The sequence below is a fragment of the Pygoscelis adeliae genome, unplaced genomic scaffold (assembly GCF_000699105.1).
Source record: "Pygoscelis adeliae isolate BGI_AS28 unplaced genomic scaffold, ASM69910v1 Scaffold83, whole genome shotgun sequence".
Classification (NCBI taxonomy): domain Eukaryota; kingdom Metazoa; phylum Chordata; class Aves; order Sphenisciformes; family Spheniscidae; genus Pygoscelis; species Pygoscelis adeliae.
The window spans coordinates 1,721,353-1,737,158 of NW_008824467.1; the positions used below are offsets into that span (position 1 = coordinate 1,721,353).

The following is a 15,806-nucleotide window of genomic DNA, read 5'->3' on the forward strand; positions in this document are numbered from 1 at the left end:
GCTTCAGAGAGGGTTGAGGGTTTTTAATGATCAGGACCTTCAACATTATGTATAACAGAGCAAAGGATGAAAAACTAGAGATGAAATAATAGGAAAAACTTTCATTGTGAAAAAACATTCAAGATACATATGAAATCACAGAAAAGCAGAATGGTGAGAGACTCACTGAGTCATCAAGTTCATTCCCTATCCCAAGGCAAGGCCTGCTATTCCTGTGTCATTCCTGACAAGACACTTGTCTAAGTTGTTCTTAAAAGTCAGCCGTGTATCCAGGCAATCAATTCCAGTGTTTGCTGGAAGGGGAAGTCCTGCTTAATCTCTAACATGATCCTGAATCCTTCTTGCTGAAATTTAAAGCCGTTATTTCTTAATTTATTCAATATGAAGAACAGTGAAAAACTGTCTCCCATTTTCCCCCATTTTCTTCTTCTCTGTAGCCTAAGATAAAAGGTATAAGTTGTGTTTTCTGGACTTCTTTTTCCCTATGAACTGTCTCTAATAAGTTCAGATCTTTTTGGAAGTGCAGTGCCCCAAGCTGGAGACCAGAAGGCTTATGAAGGCTGAATAGAGGCAAGGTTAAAAGATCGCTTTATCTGTCCTATAAACTAACAACTACCATTGTTTATATTTTCATAGTAAAGTGCTTACGTGTTTCACAGCAGCATGAGGCTGGCTGAGGTTTAATTGTTGAACCACTATGACCTGGTGAAGCTTTTATAAAGGACAACTGAGATGCTGTTCTCTTCTAGTACATTAGCAGCTGATTGTTAGATTTGACTAAGTATGGCCTTCTAAATACCCTTTTTGAATTTCACTCTTGTTTTTTTCAGACTTTTTCTTCAATTTATCAAAATAATTATGAATCCTGTCTTGAATGACATGAGAAAAGGAAGAGTAAGGGAGCCCAATGAGGCATACTGGAAAGGTCAGTATAAAAAGTAGTAGGACTGCTACGCATGCCTAGAGATTCGTGGATAGGATAGTGCCGATGAATGATAAAAAAGACAATCTAGCTGGAAATAAACAGGGTTAGAGATTGTCTTAATCAACGATATTTACGTATCTTGGGTGTTTATTTCAGTACAGTCATCAAGGCTGTTCATAAAGTATTTCTCAGCTTATATGGTGAGTATCAGCATGCCTAAATGTGAGGAAACTTCCTTGGGAAGGAACAAAGCAGAAAATGAGTACAGTGATTTCTGGCATTCTGTATACTTTGAGCACATTTCTCCTCAGTAGAGAATTCTTCTGTATTTCTTCACGGGTGCGAAAAGGTACAAAGAGATACAGCCTTAACAGTACCTGAATACAGGTACTTTTGGATTATAGGTCATTATATGTCTTGTCTTCAGTTTTCTATGCGATATTCTGCATTGGTAGGATTCTGTGAAAGCCACTCAAATGCCTCGGAAGCCATTAAGCGATGAAAGACCCGCTAAATAAGTCCTTATATTATTCTGTTGAAATATGATAGGAAAACAGACTTACGTTAGATACCATAGAAATAGAAGCTGTGATAGTATGAGACACAAACTAATAGACATTTGAAAAGATGTTGAAACAGTGAAAAATTTTGATTTCTAGAATATATGCAAGTTAGCCACAAGCCAGAGTGAAATGGCTTACAGCTTGGGAGGTGCAGAGTAGAAAAGACAAAAAAACTGCACTAAAAGAGTGGTGCAGCATTGGAAGAAGTTGCTCAGACAGGCTGTAGAGTCTGTCTTTGGAGGTTACAAGACCCAGCTAGACAAAGCTGTACCTGGTCTGATCTGGTGTCGGTGATACTCCTGCCTCAAGCAGGAACGTTCAGAAACAGTTGCAAGTCAGTCAGCATACTTGAAGTGTGCTCAAAATAAATGGAGGTCCTAAATAGTCTGTAGAAGATAACTAGGGCCAGAACACGGTGAGTGGTGCAATTTTGTAAGGAGTGAAAAGCAGTTTTGGCCAATGAATCCCCGATCCTTGCCTGGATTAAGAGGTTAGTAATTCATTTGTTTTTAAAAGCGTGAGATTGCTTTATAGAGACCTTTATCAGGTGATTGGTTTCTTCTGAGCAGCTTGCTAGAAGTCCTATCTGCCTGTCCGTTCCTGTTTCTTCTTTAAAGGAGCCTGGATTACTGTACTGATTGAACTCCCCTTTGGACGGGGCAGTGCACAGGGCATATGAAGTAAGCTGGGCTGAAAGCTAGTTAGAACATTTCTCACCACAAATGGTGAGGCATGCTGAGGTGGTTTGTTGCGGCTAAATACTGAAGCAACTGGATGAAATAGACTATGCTACCATTATGTACTGTAGCACCCAGCAGGAAAAAGGAGAGACATTCTCACACAAAACTTCTGGGGTATTAGTAATGTGGTGTCAGCCACCCTCATAGTGAATCTGTAACACATTGTACTTGTACTTCATTGGCACATTTACTGCCGTTTTGATACCAATGACCTTCACACAACTTACTGTGTAGAGTCACAGAAGACATGCTGCATACTGTGCATCTTACCGGTGTGTCTTACTGTGTATCAGAAGAACAGTATAGGAAGGAGGGTTAATGGCAAAACACAGTGGAACTGGTGAAGTAAAGGAACATTCATCTCTCTCCAAATTGTTCATGACAACTTTCTTATATTCTGAAAAAAGCAACCTTGTGACATGTAATAGTTCAGTTCTGCTACCTATGAGGTGGCACTCAGCCAGTTGGCACTTTGCTGAAAAACACAGGTCACTGTCTCCTCTTAGTTCATGAGAAAAAAGCAGTCATGGCATACTTTCCAAGCAATAATGTTGCTCTGGATGCCTCATGGATGGCATTGTTAGGATGGCATTGTTAGAATGTTGTGATGCCTACATCTTGTCATTTATAATGAAGGTACCAGATCCCATGGCAGTGAAATCCGTTTTTCTGCATTTAGACTCATAGAATGAATCATAGAATAGTTTGGTTTGGAAGGGACCTCTAAAGGTCATCTAGTTCCAACCCCCCTGGCATGGGCAGGGACACCTTCCACTAGACCAGGTTGCTCAAAGCCCCATCCAACCTGGCCTTGAACACTTCCAGAGATGGGACATCCACAACTTCTCTGGGCAACCTGTTCCAGGGTCTCACCACCCTCATAGTGAAGAATTTGTTCCTTATATCTAATCTAAATTTACCCGCTTTCAGTTTAAAGCCATTACCCCTTGTCCTATCACTACATGGCCTTGTAAAAAGTCCTCCTCCAGCTTTCGTGTAGGCCCCCTTCAGGTACTGGAAGGCTGCTATAAGGTCTCCATGGAGGCTTTTCTTCTCCAGGCTGAACAACACCGACTCGTTCAGCCTGTCTTCACAGGAGAGGTGTTCCAGCCCTCTGATCATCTTCATGGCCCTTCTCTGGACCTGCTCTAACAGGTCCATGTGCTTCTTATACTGGGGGCCCTAGAGCTGAATGCCATACTCCAGGTGGTGTCTCACGAGTGTGGAATAGAGGGGGAGAATCGCCTCCCTCGATCTGCTGGTCACACTTCTTTTGATGCAGCCCAGGATATGGTTGGCTTTCTGGGCTGCAAGTGCACATTACCAGGTCACGTTGAGCTTCTCATCATCCAACACCCCCAAGTCCTTCTCCTCAGGGCTGCTCTCAATCCATTCTCCGCCCAGTCTGTATTTGTGCTTGGGATTGCCCTGACCCATGTGCAGGATCTTGCACTTGGCCTTGTTGAACTTCATGAGGTTCGCACCGGCCCTCCTCTCAAGCCTGTGAAGGTCCCTCTGGATGGCATCCCTTCCCTCCAGCATGTCGATTGCACCACACAGCTTGGTGGTGTTGGCAGACACCACCACACCAGGATTGAGTGAGGGTGCACTCAATCCACTGTCCGTGTTGCTGACAAAGATGTTGAACACCCCTGGTCCCAATACTACTGACCCCTGAGGAACACCACTCGTCACTGGTCTCCACTTGGACATCGAGCTGTTGACTGCAACTCTTTGAATGTGGCCATCCAGCCAATTCCTTATCCACCGGGTGGTCCATCCATCAAATCCATGTCTCTCCAACTGAGAGACAAGGATGTCGTGTGGAACAGTGTCAAATGCTTTGCACAAGTCCAGGTAGATGACGTCAATTGCTCTTCCCTTACCCATCAACACTGTAACCCTGTCATAGGTGGCCACCAAATTTGTCAGGCACAATTTGCGCTTAGTGAAGCCATGTTGGCTGTCACGTCACCTCCCTGTCCTCCATGTGCCTCACCATAGCTTCCAGGAGGATCTACTCCATGATCTTCCCAGGCACAGAAATGAGACTGACTGGCCTGTAGTTCCCCGGGTCTTCCTTTTTTCCCTTTTTAAAAATGGGGGTTATGTTTCCCCTTTTCCAGTCAGTGGGAACTTTACTGGACTGCCACGACTTCTCAAATATGATGGATAGTGGCTTAGCAACTCGTGGTCACTGCAGCCCAGGCTGCCCTTGAGCTTCACATTCCCCACCAGCCCCTCCTTGCTGGTGAGAACAAGGTCCAGCATAGCACTTCTCCTTGTTGGCTCCTCTGCCACTTGGAGAAGAAAGTTATCATCAACGCATTCCAGGAACCTCCCGGATTGCTTAAGCCCTGCTGCGTTGTCCCTCCAACAGATTGTGGTGGTTGAAGTTCCCCATGAGGACCAGGGCTTGTGAACATGAGGCTGCTCCTATCTGTCTATAGTGGGCCTCATCTGCTCGTTTTTCCTGGTTGGGTGACCTGTAGCATTTATAACTGTCATTTAATATATTGGCCAGCTAGGCAGGAAAAGATAAATACAAATATTGCTTGTTCTATCCCGGTGGACCAGCTTAGCTTGATTTGTTGCCCTCTGCTTATAAAAGTCCAAAGGAAATCCTGGGTGACATCCAAGTGTGACATCACTGTATACAGATTACACGGACAAAAATTTCAATCCAGGTGCACCAGTATGTTTAAGACATCAAACAGATTACGTGCATCTAATGAATAATGTGCATGCATGTGTGTAATTATTGAATCTGTGTATCATAAAGGATTATACATGGATACCTCTTTGAACAAGATATGCACGCATGCAAACTTTCATGGTATATCTAAATATGGTGATCATTTTGTTCAGAGAAACCTTTAGTCATCTGGCAGTCTCTGAAGAGCAGCAATATATTATGTTAAGTATGTAAGAAAGGGAAAGTTAGCACAGTTTCTTTGAGGATACGGTGAATCTTCCACAAGAAGAAATAGTGCCTAGACTTTCCAGGAGCTTAGGAAAGGATTGTTCTACTCTGAGGAGAGGAAGGTTAAAGTGAGGGATGCAAGATAATGTGAAAGAATGAATCATGCTATCAGTTGTCTCACAGTCTTTACATCAGATGGGCTTGTGAATAATAAGCTATTCTACTGAGTCAGATAGACTTACTGTTTTGTCTTATTTAGAACTAGGAGCTATATTACTCTGGGGGAAAAAAAACCCCGTAGATATGTCTTGCATAGCAAGGCCACGTAGGGTGAATGCCAAATCCCAGGTGCAAGCCTTTGAGCAGTACAGTGGTTGCCAGTGTTTCAGGTGTTCATAATTGAGCTATAAAGACAATACACCTTTTAGACAATGGTAGATATGTGTTTATCTCTCTAACATGACTGCTTGGATTAGTCTGAACTAAGCCTCGGCCTTACAGCAGTGCATTGGATGTTTCTGAGGGGTATAATTTCAATGCAGAAGTAAATTTCCTTAAAAAACGTTCACATTCCTATCCAAAAATCTTCAGAGAGAAAACCTGAATGTACAGATCCCTTCTTGTGTCCAAACAAAAACCCAACTGCAACAAAACAATCTTTACATTTTATGTTACAAGTTGTTATACAGTTTTTCTGTTATTCTGCTATATGCAAAAGATAGGTAAATGTTAATGTGAGATCACAGATGGAAAATGCAAGTATTGTATTTAATTGATTTACGCATTGCAATGCACCAAATGAGCTGCCAAGCCAGGATTAGAGTTCAGGACCCTTTTGACTTCCATTTCCATGACTTTGCATTTAGAAAACATACCTCTCCATACTGTACTTCTTTTGTGGTTTTTTTTTTATTTATAATTTTTACCTAGTATCAATGTTATTGGCAAATGCTGAATCTTCACTTTTGTTTTTTTTACAAGCATTTGATATACAACCTGCATTTGATTGTTGCTAGGGTTGATGTTAACATGTAGTAGTATGACATTCACAGAGCTGGTGGTCAGTAGTTCTGATCTAAATTGCTTAAAAATCGCATTCTCTTGGGTTCAATGTATTTTCTTCAGGGTCATTCTGAAGATCGGTCAAAACCACATGGCTTGAGATTTTTATAAAGTTTAGGAGACCTGGATGCAGGGTATTGACTCACATTATAGGGATGGGCTCCAAAGGAGAGGCTGAGAACCCTACTGTTTTTGCCAATATTTTGATCTGGACTGCTGGAAAATGTTTGGTTCTAATGTCAACAACTCTATGCTTTCATGCTGATAAAATGCTGCATACACAATACTTATCAATACAAATCTCTGATCTACTATGCATGGCTGACACCTCAGCTATAGCTCCAGAGTCTTAATTTGCTTCTGAAATCAGTTCCGCTCTGTATCAGGAATAACATGCTGCCATGGTGATAAACTGTGAGCTCCCCTGTCTGAAATGTTAATAACCCCCTGGATTCTGGCAAATTTGTGCCAGAATCCACATGGTGCCAATTACAGTGAGGTGAAAACAGAGGTATATAAAAACTTAGGCATTATAGTCAGTTTTTGTCCTGAGGCATGAATAATTAGGATAAACAAGAGCAATCATTAAGATAGTAAATTTTCTCTGTGGATGCATCTTCATATATGGGAAATATGCTCTAAGTAAATAGGACTGTATTGAAAATAGTATCTAAAAATGCAGAGCGTGCACTTCTTTTTCCCGAAAGCATTTTCCCTGATTTTTCATGTGGCTCATTTTGGGTAAGTGTATCATGACTGTGACAAACACATGAAAAGCATGTTTGGTGAGAGCTCAGCCCAGCTAGTTGCTCATTGTGTGCAATCATGCATTCTTCTTATGAGATTGTCTAGTATTTATTTGCAGCCTGCTATTCCATCTTTGCTATTGATAGAGGTATAGTTTCACAGCAGGGCTTTATAATCATATTACCGAAACAGCAATTGGGTAAACTGGATTTCTAGAAGGCCTGCCCCTGCAACTCACTACTTGGCAGGCAGGTTGATTATTGAGAAATCTGAGGCAAAGGACTCTGTTCTTTGTAAGGGCTGATCACATTGCTATCAGAGCATATATGGTAGCTTTTTGCGTACTGGTTATCTAGTGGTAAATAAAAAAAGTAGGTAAATCTCTCTGCCCAGTGTTCCGGGCTGGACGGAGAAAAGAAGGCAAACTTTCTATTGCCCCAATTAGAAGTGGTTAAACATCACCTACTTGTGTTGAACCCTGCATACGCCACTGTATGTACTCATGTCCCATGCCTAATCGGAAAATGAGATCGAGAGGCATACAAAAACACATGTGGACGTTGTTTTAAAAAACAGGCTCTAAGTGATTAGTTCTAGGTAAAAGCCTTTGAGAGCTCTAATTAAAATTTCTGATTCCTTATTCTCTGGTCAAACTGTTGGACGTTATCTCTCTGACATTTGAGCTGGAAGAAGGGAAGTTATGCAGATACAATATTAAAAAGCCCTAATAACATTTCAAAAGAGGAAAAATGAGGCCAGCAGACTTATTTATACTTGTGACCCAATTAGTGATATGAGCTGCCACCCCATATAAAGAATTTGTGCACAGCTACAAAGAAATACAAGCTATAGTCACATGACTAGTAGTCACATGAAGAATATGTAGAGGTGCTCCCCCCAAATCACTCTTCTGGGTGGCTGGGCACTGAGCTAATATTAAGAACAGTGCTTGGTAAAGAATTTTCAAGTTTGTTAAGACCAATAAATGTCTAAAGCTACTTTAAATAGCTTTTTAAAGCTATTTTATTCATAATGGGTTGACATAAGTACTATGGATGTTTACTTGTCTCTCTCCTGCAGTAGATGGGGAAGGATAAGCGGTAAGTGCCAGTAACCCTCTGACACTGCCTTCCCTCATTTATGTATGCTAAAATGTGCATGATTTAGCCAGAACTCTTCATTACAATGAATTCCACCTCAATGTGAGTCCATAATCCAACAAGTCCACCCTTCCAAAGTAAGAAAACAGATTTCCCCTTAAAAATTGTTTGTGATTGTTCTATCAACAAACCCTTAGCAGTATTCATTCATGCAAGCATTCAACTTCCATGAATACTGCTTGTGATTATGGCAGCATTTCTCTTGAAACATAATTTAATAAGTATTGTAAAGTTCCATATGGGCCAAAAAACACATGAAAATATTTTGTTAAATTCCTTGTTCTAACAAAGCTTACATTTGTTTTGTGCAGAGATCCACTCAAATGTCATAGATGGTATCAGATGACCTCTCAGAGGTCATTTTAAGACTTGAATTTATTAGTGTACAGTGCTATGCACATTCAAAGCCCTACTTCAGTGTAATAGATAAGGAAATAGAGAACAACACCCTCCTGTCCTCCCTTAAAAATTTCTCTTTTACAGTAGCACTTCCCAGTGCAATCAGTAACATGAGTAAAGTTATCATCTCTGCATGCATTGCCTTCTCATATTAAGCTTCCTCTTCAGGGTATTTTCACCAGTGTATTTGTCCCAGTGCCCTCCTCTGTTGCTGCCCTGTCGCCCCCAGCATCAAATACATACAGAACACTCAAATACATCAGGGTTTACCTTATAAATACTGATCCGAAACTCTCTGTAGGGCTGACTGAAGTGTCATTACTTGACTTCTGGAAGCTGTTCTGACTTTCAGAATGAAAAACGGAGTCCTCCAAGGAATTCCCTTTTCTCATCATTTTAATGGAGTTAACTGCTGTCAGGTAAGTTCAGTTCTAGAGCGATCCTTCAAACGCACAGCCTTTCACTGCTGTAGGAAGTGCTGTCTTGATGTGACTCCAGCTCAGGCTAGTTTTTAAAATCAGTTAATGAGTAACTATTGATGTGACATCATAAGGTGGTTTTCTTTTTTATCCGCAGCACTTCATAGGTTTTCTTGGAAACAAAAATCATCAAACCTAGGCGCAGTGTCTCTTTGGAATGTCATTATTAATAACCATAACTTGTTTTGATGAATTAAGAAAAAGAAGGAATGTAAAACAAGAACTCTAATTCAAATGATGTTTCGTTGACAGGTTTGTACCAAAAACTGTAACATGGTCTGTCATAAATTCTACTTTGTGAATTATCTACCTGTCTCTAATTACCCAAGTTTGAATAACATAACTGCATATCTTTCAGAAGTGACTATATCCACCCGTCCTGACATGTCTGTTGCACTTCTCCAGTGACAAATGGGTGCACACATGTGCATGTAGCTGCTATAAAGTCAAGTCATTGCAGTTATTCTTAAATACAGATCTTTTAATTCTCAATGCACCAAAACCCAAGTGAACAAAACCAGTTTGCTTAACCATTTTTTCCATAGCAATTGGCAAACATTAACTACAAACTTGCACGGTTTTCTGTTTGTTGAATATGACTATAATGATTAGGTTAGTCAAGGAAACGATAAGCAATGTTTCTTTAGGTTGCAAGTCCTCTTATAATACTGAATTAGCACCCCAAGTCCTCCAGAAATTCTGTTAAACTTCATTTAGGGCCTGCATGGTAATAAGGGTTTGTCTATGGGACTGAACAAACATGTGGAATGTAGTGCTCTTTTTCTATTCTCAGCATCTATAAATAGATTGTGAAACAATACAAATGCATTTGGACTGTTCCCAGGTTTTACTTGTAAGCTCAAAGACACCCAGTCAAACTATGATATCTTTTTCCATGTTTGGGTGTTTTGTTTTTTTTTGTCTCTGGTTTCTTTGCCTGACTAAATACCTGGTCTTTGCTTCTTTAAATATAAAATTTATTTTGTGATCAGTATTATACAAACTGTAATGAAATCTATAAATGTCAGAAACAACAGGAGAAACAGTAACTATTAAAATACAGGATTAGCATAATAGCTAAGAAGCAAAGGTAGAGACGAAGCAGGAATTTCCTTGGAAGTGAAAATTCTGAATAAATGTGAGAAATCTTGAAAGAAAAAAAGGCAGAAAAGGAACGAAATACACACTGTTCATCATCTTAGGTATTCCCTGTGAAATGGAAAAAACTGAACACTTGTACTTCAGAGCAGTATTTAAGCTGCTTGGAAATTGAGTTGAACTTCTTGTTTTTCCCAAGTTAAATGTTCTGAATTAATGCCTCCTTCAGTAGCTATGCTATACATTTTTGGTTTCCTGCTATCTAGGCCTTTTTTTTGCTCTGATTCTGCTTGATCCTGTGTGATCATAGACTACAAACACAGGGCTGGCTAGCAAGGCAAAGTCTCTGTACTTTATTCCTCCTCCATAAAACAAGCGATATAACCTTCAACAAATACAGTAAACAAAAGCTATTTTCCTCCTTTAGTCACAAGGAGAATTGGCCTTGGCTCTGTTGTGTTGTTCACATCTATCCACTTAGGATAGGAAGTCTTTATTCTTTTTAAAGAAACAAACATCCTTAAAACTGATTAGAAAACTTAAGTGACATAGTGAGCTCGTAAATCATTAATATGAAATATTTATCTTTGAAAACAAACTATTTGTATAGTAAAATGTAATGAAACCCCTTTATTAAAAGTCAGAATGGGAACTGTGTTCCTTCTGTATGTTAAAGAGCAAGTACAGAGAGAGGGCAATTGAATTTTTCCCTGAATGGGTAACTGCAGGAACATTTTTAGCAAGGAGCAACCATGACACATGATTTCCTTCCTTCAAGTTTATGCATCTTTGCTGTTTTCCACAAAACAGTTAAGTTCTCTTACAGACCACTGTGCCCCCCTCTAAACTACTATATTCCATCATACACTACCACATGGTAAGTCTATGCTTTCCAGCCTGCAATTATATGACCACATCGTGTATGCCTATACTAAAGGGCTTCTAGGTTTGCCCATGCTAGTGCTATACTAACCAGGTCAGGTACTTAGCTGGTGAGTTAAATGCTTTTGTGGCTACACAGCTGGTATTGCTGAGCTAGTTTAGGCCTAGCTCAGGCCTGACTACATAGAATCATAGAATCATTTAGGTTGGAAAAGACCTTTAAGATCATCAAGTCCAACCGTAAACCTAACACTGCCAAGTCCACCACATGAACTTTGTTGCAGTGACACCAGCATTAGGTATAGCCATGTGAAGCAAAACAGGCTTGTGTGAGAGTGCCCTGAGACTCTTACTGCTGCTGCTTATTAAGAGGGCTCACCTTTCTTGAGTGTTGCAGCAGTAACTGCCTGGACTGATGGAAAGAAGAGGAGCAGGCCTACAAGATGCATTTCTGGTGGGAGCAGAGAGGTACAGTAGTGGCAGTGATGTCATTATATGCCCAAGGGATGGAGCTTTCCTTTCCTTATTATTAGGCTCAGACAAACTGAGTTTACTATTGATTTTTAGTGCCTCTGCACAACTGTGATCTTCAGATGTTTTGGGGCTGGAAAAGGAGGAGATGGTAGTTTGTAGTTAGGAGCCCAAAAGGGCTGACCTGATGGTGCCTGTATAAAAGATAAGACTTGAATTCATGCCACTTTTATTGGAAGGGGATCTAAGCTGTATGATCAACCTCAGGATTACCCTATTTTGATGCAAGCATATGTAAACCTTGTAGTTTGTAATCACTGTGCAAATTTTTAAAGCAGTCAGTCACTCCCTGTCTTTCTGATTCCTGGTATCCATAAAATTTTCCAGGGGAGATTTGGATACCCACAGAAATTTCACCTATAGAGGCGTGTGGCAGATACCGTACTTACTTTTCTTAGTTTCATATTGCTTCATATCTTTTAGCAGTAGTTAACGGACACCAATACCTTTTCTCTTTCTGATGCGGTGGATCAGGTGTGGGGAGAAGTTGATACTCCTGATGGTGTGGCTATCTGCTGTACATGGACTTCTCCCCAGAGAATTGTTCTTTATGTTCTGAAGAAATCGGTAGCTCAGTGGCTTGTAAGCTTGAATACATTTTTTGACTCTGTCTCTTGCTGTCCCATATCATGAAAACAGCTTTTCCCTTTTATTTCTTATTTTCTTCCTGTAACCTACTTTTCTTCAACTTCATATGCATATTTGGCCAGGTGTATCCTTATTTTTCTCAATTATCAAACTATGCCCTTTAATTCTGACCTTTGTCACTGACATTCCGTTATCGCTTACCTGCTATATCTTGTGGAGTCTAGCACTGTTGCAATTGTTTCTGATAGGCAGAGGGAAAAAAAAAAAAGCTGTTGGTGTCCTTGAACCTCATACAATTTCATTCTCAGTCTGCAGTGGCCATCACTGAAAGGTTAGAATTTGTCCTGAAAAATTTACAATTCTCTTCTTTTATCCTCTTGATTGCTGTGATTTTTTTTTTTTTTTTTTGAAGTAAGTTACTCCTGGAAAAGAATGGTAGTTTATTTTTGCTTTTTCAATTCCTGAAGTATTTCTTCTGAGGAAAGAGATACTGGGATTTATATTAGCATTGCCAATTTTGTTGCACCAATTTTAAGTCCCTATATCTTTACTAGAATGATCTCATGTTATTGGATAGGAAGAAAAAAGTGATGCATTCTGGGTATTTAAAGGGAGAAGTTTAATTTATGCTAGGAAGCCCTTTGTGCCTTGTGATAGGTAACTGCTAAGAAACTGCATAAAGATTGCAAGTCGATGATGAAGGGAGACTTTATGAAACAAATAGGTAAAGAGATGGCTGGAAATATATTCTGAACAAAACATTCAGTTTTATTACCATCCAAGAATGAATTGAATCAACAATAAACCAGCCATTGTACTTGTGGCAGGATGTCGTACTAGTGATTTGAGATGGTAGTGAATGTTTTTATATACAACCTTAGAAAAGTTTACATCTTGGCTGGAGTGCAGCCACAAAACTTTATAGATTTTATAATAAAGAGCAGGGGAATGGATGAGTGGGTGTTTCATTAGTTTGTTCTGAGTCTCAGAATTTACAGGCCTATAAATTGGAATAAGCCTGTGTGTAATTAGTCTGTTATGATCCCTAGAATAATTGGTGGGGGGAAGCAACGTTTAACTAAGTAGCCTAAAGCACGGAGTTCTTGCTTTATGGGTTTGGCTCACATAATTTTGTTCTCTGTGGTATATAAAGAAGCAGCTGCTCTGATTCAGAGCTGACATTGTCTTTCATGGTTAGGATTGCCTCCAGTTTTTGTTTCTTTTTTGCTGCCTGGACCAAGCCTGTGCAAAAACTACTATTTTTTTCTCTGAGTTGTACATTTGAAAAGTGCACCTTTCCACAGATAATTCCAGAATGAAATATGGATCAGATCTAGTTCACTATAAAATGCTTTGGACGTTTTTAGGTAAGTTTTATATCTAGGTTCCTGTATTTTATTCCTCTTTGTAATCTTAGATTTCTTGGTTTTCCTCTTGAACTTGTGTTTGATCTGTTCCACCCTGTGCTTAGTCTGCAACAGTGAGATACACTCAGTTTGTATGCAGTGAGTTTTGAGTTGTGCCTGTTTCTGCTTAAACTTAAACCAGTACTTTGCTGAGTATGTGGGATGCTACAGGCAGATACCTGGGATTGCTGTGGCTCCTTCTGTGCTGCTCTGAATGCTGGATGAGATAAGTACTGGTAGAATCACAAACATTTATGTAGCAAGGAGACAGAAAACTTCTTCAGCTGGTCAGGTGCACTGGGAGGTAGATGAAAATGTAGCATAGAAGAATGACACCTAGAGGTATATAGGAATGAACTGAATGATGCGGTGTCCATGTTTGTGGAGGCTAATGACTTTTTCTCTTCAGTAATCTTGTAGAAACATGCACTTAAAACTATGTCTTTTTTTTGCTCTCTGGCATGGTGGTCACCTCGGTAGATGCTGTTGTGATTACTCCAGTGTATGAATGCTCACCTTCCTCTCTCTGGAGCTCCCTTATGCTCAGCTTCTGGAGCCACATAGATGAAACTTACCCACTTGGAGTATTCAGGCTTATCTGTGTTTGGGAGCCTCTACTTTCAGGCAGGAAAGAGTTTTTTTTTTTTAAAAAAAAAAAACAAACCCCACACCCAATGAACTTGGAAGAAAGCCAAAGAGGCTTCTTTTGGGGTTGGAGAAGAGAGTTTGAAATGGTGGGGTTATGAAAGGCAACTCTGACTTGGAAGATGGGGTTTGGTAAAATTTGCTTCTAACAGTAGGAAATCCTCAAGTCTAAAAATTTGGTGTACGTACAGCTTTAGTGCTTGAGCACCAGAGGCTGATAAAGAAATACAAGACAAAAAGTGTCTGAGTTTGTTGCCCTGTGTGAGAGATTTAGGTTTGTTAATATCAACAAAAAAATACATCTTCTGATTGATTGAAGGACTCCTGCTATTAATAATGCCTGGCTTGAATGGCTTGGGTTAGAATGAGAGTATAGAGTCTGTGGTAGTAAACACAAGAATATAGGCATGCGAAGCAAATAGGCGACTAGCATCTGATTTTTGCAAGGTGCTGCTTATCTGAGTGAATGGCCCCATTCTTTGCCTTACGGATGTTTGCAGGTTATGCTTTAAAGAGGTAAAAAAATTCAGCTTTGTAAATGGCTGCATTTCTCATTCTTGAAGTGATGTCTAGAGGCTTGCAGTAATACCAGTCCAAGCATTAAAAAATGTGAATTGATTTTCTTTCTATTTGCTTCTTTGAGTAGTGTAAGAAGATAATAAAAAAAAAAAACAACAGCAACTTTTATTTACACATTTGAATCTGATGAGTTTGTCACGGTCATGTTTTCAAACTTTCTGTGGTAACGGTGAGGATTACAGCCAGGCCTGGGGTCAAATGTTGCTAAGAATGAGAAGTGACAATATCTTACCAAGCTGGTGGCTGCTGACATGAAAGGAAGAAATAAATTCAGTAAGCAGCAGTGAAATGTTGAAAATTTCTGCTTAGCCATAGTACTGTTATCTCTGAGGTGAGCTTATGCTAGCTGTCTTCTACCTAGACCTCTGCTTCATCGAACACTTCACTTGGTAAATGAGATACTGGTCTGCACAGTGAATAATACCATTGCTGACTGTGCAGTGATACCCCTTCTTGAGAGCTGCATGGCCAAAGGCATTAGTGAATAAAATAGGAAATTCCAGCAGTTTAGCTAGTGTAGCAGCACCAGGAAGATGCATGAGACTAATAATGTCAGTGAGATAGCAGCTGGTAATACAGTTGTCAGTAAAACAACAACAAGGTGGTAATAGGAATAGAAGTCCAACAAGGTCAGCTGTAATATATGAGTGTAGCAAATTGTTAAAACCGGAAGGGCATTTGAGACATTATGCAAAACCCTACCAAGGTGAACAGAAGCTTCATCAGACTTCCAATCAGATCACTGGCAGATGGCCCTGTGCTGCAACAATGAACTTAATTTGTAGGTAGGAAGCATAGAAAAAACCTCACTTGATAGAAACTTGCCTACAGTAATCAATAAAGACAGTCTAAACAAATCATGGGTTTGGTTACTTTGATTTTCTTGGGAAGCGATTAGACTATCCCATGAGGAAAGTAAACAGATCCAGGAAATTTAAGCACTCCAAACCTGTTTTTATGTCTTTTATAAGAAAAGTGGCAACTTACTGCTCTGATGTAGTCCTGATCAGAATATGGGCCCCGCTGTTACATTCCATTCCTACCTCTTACCATATATTTTTATTGAGTGTAACACAAAC

General features: G+C 39.9%; 1 protein-coding gene across 1 annotated transcript in view; it reads right to left on the reverse strand.

The window, feature by feature from the left end:
- GRAMD3 (GRAM domain containing 3) overlaps positions 1-8,914 on the reverse strand; it is a 43,570-nt gene extending 34,656 nt beyond the window's left edge. The window contains exon 1 of the mRNA XM_009321099.1: positions 8,790-8,914. Within this exon, the coding sequence (XP_009319374.1) occupies positions 8,790-8,914 (125 nt within the window). The remainder of the gene's footprint in view (positions 1-8,789) is intronic.
- Between the last annotated feature and the right edge of the window lie 6,892 nt (positions 8,915-15,806).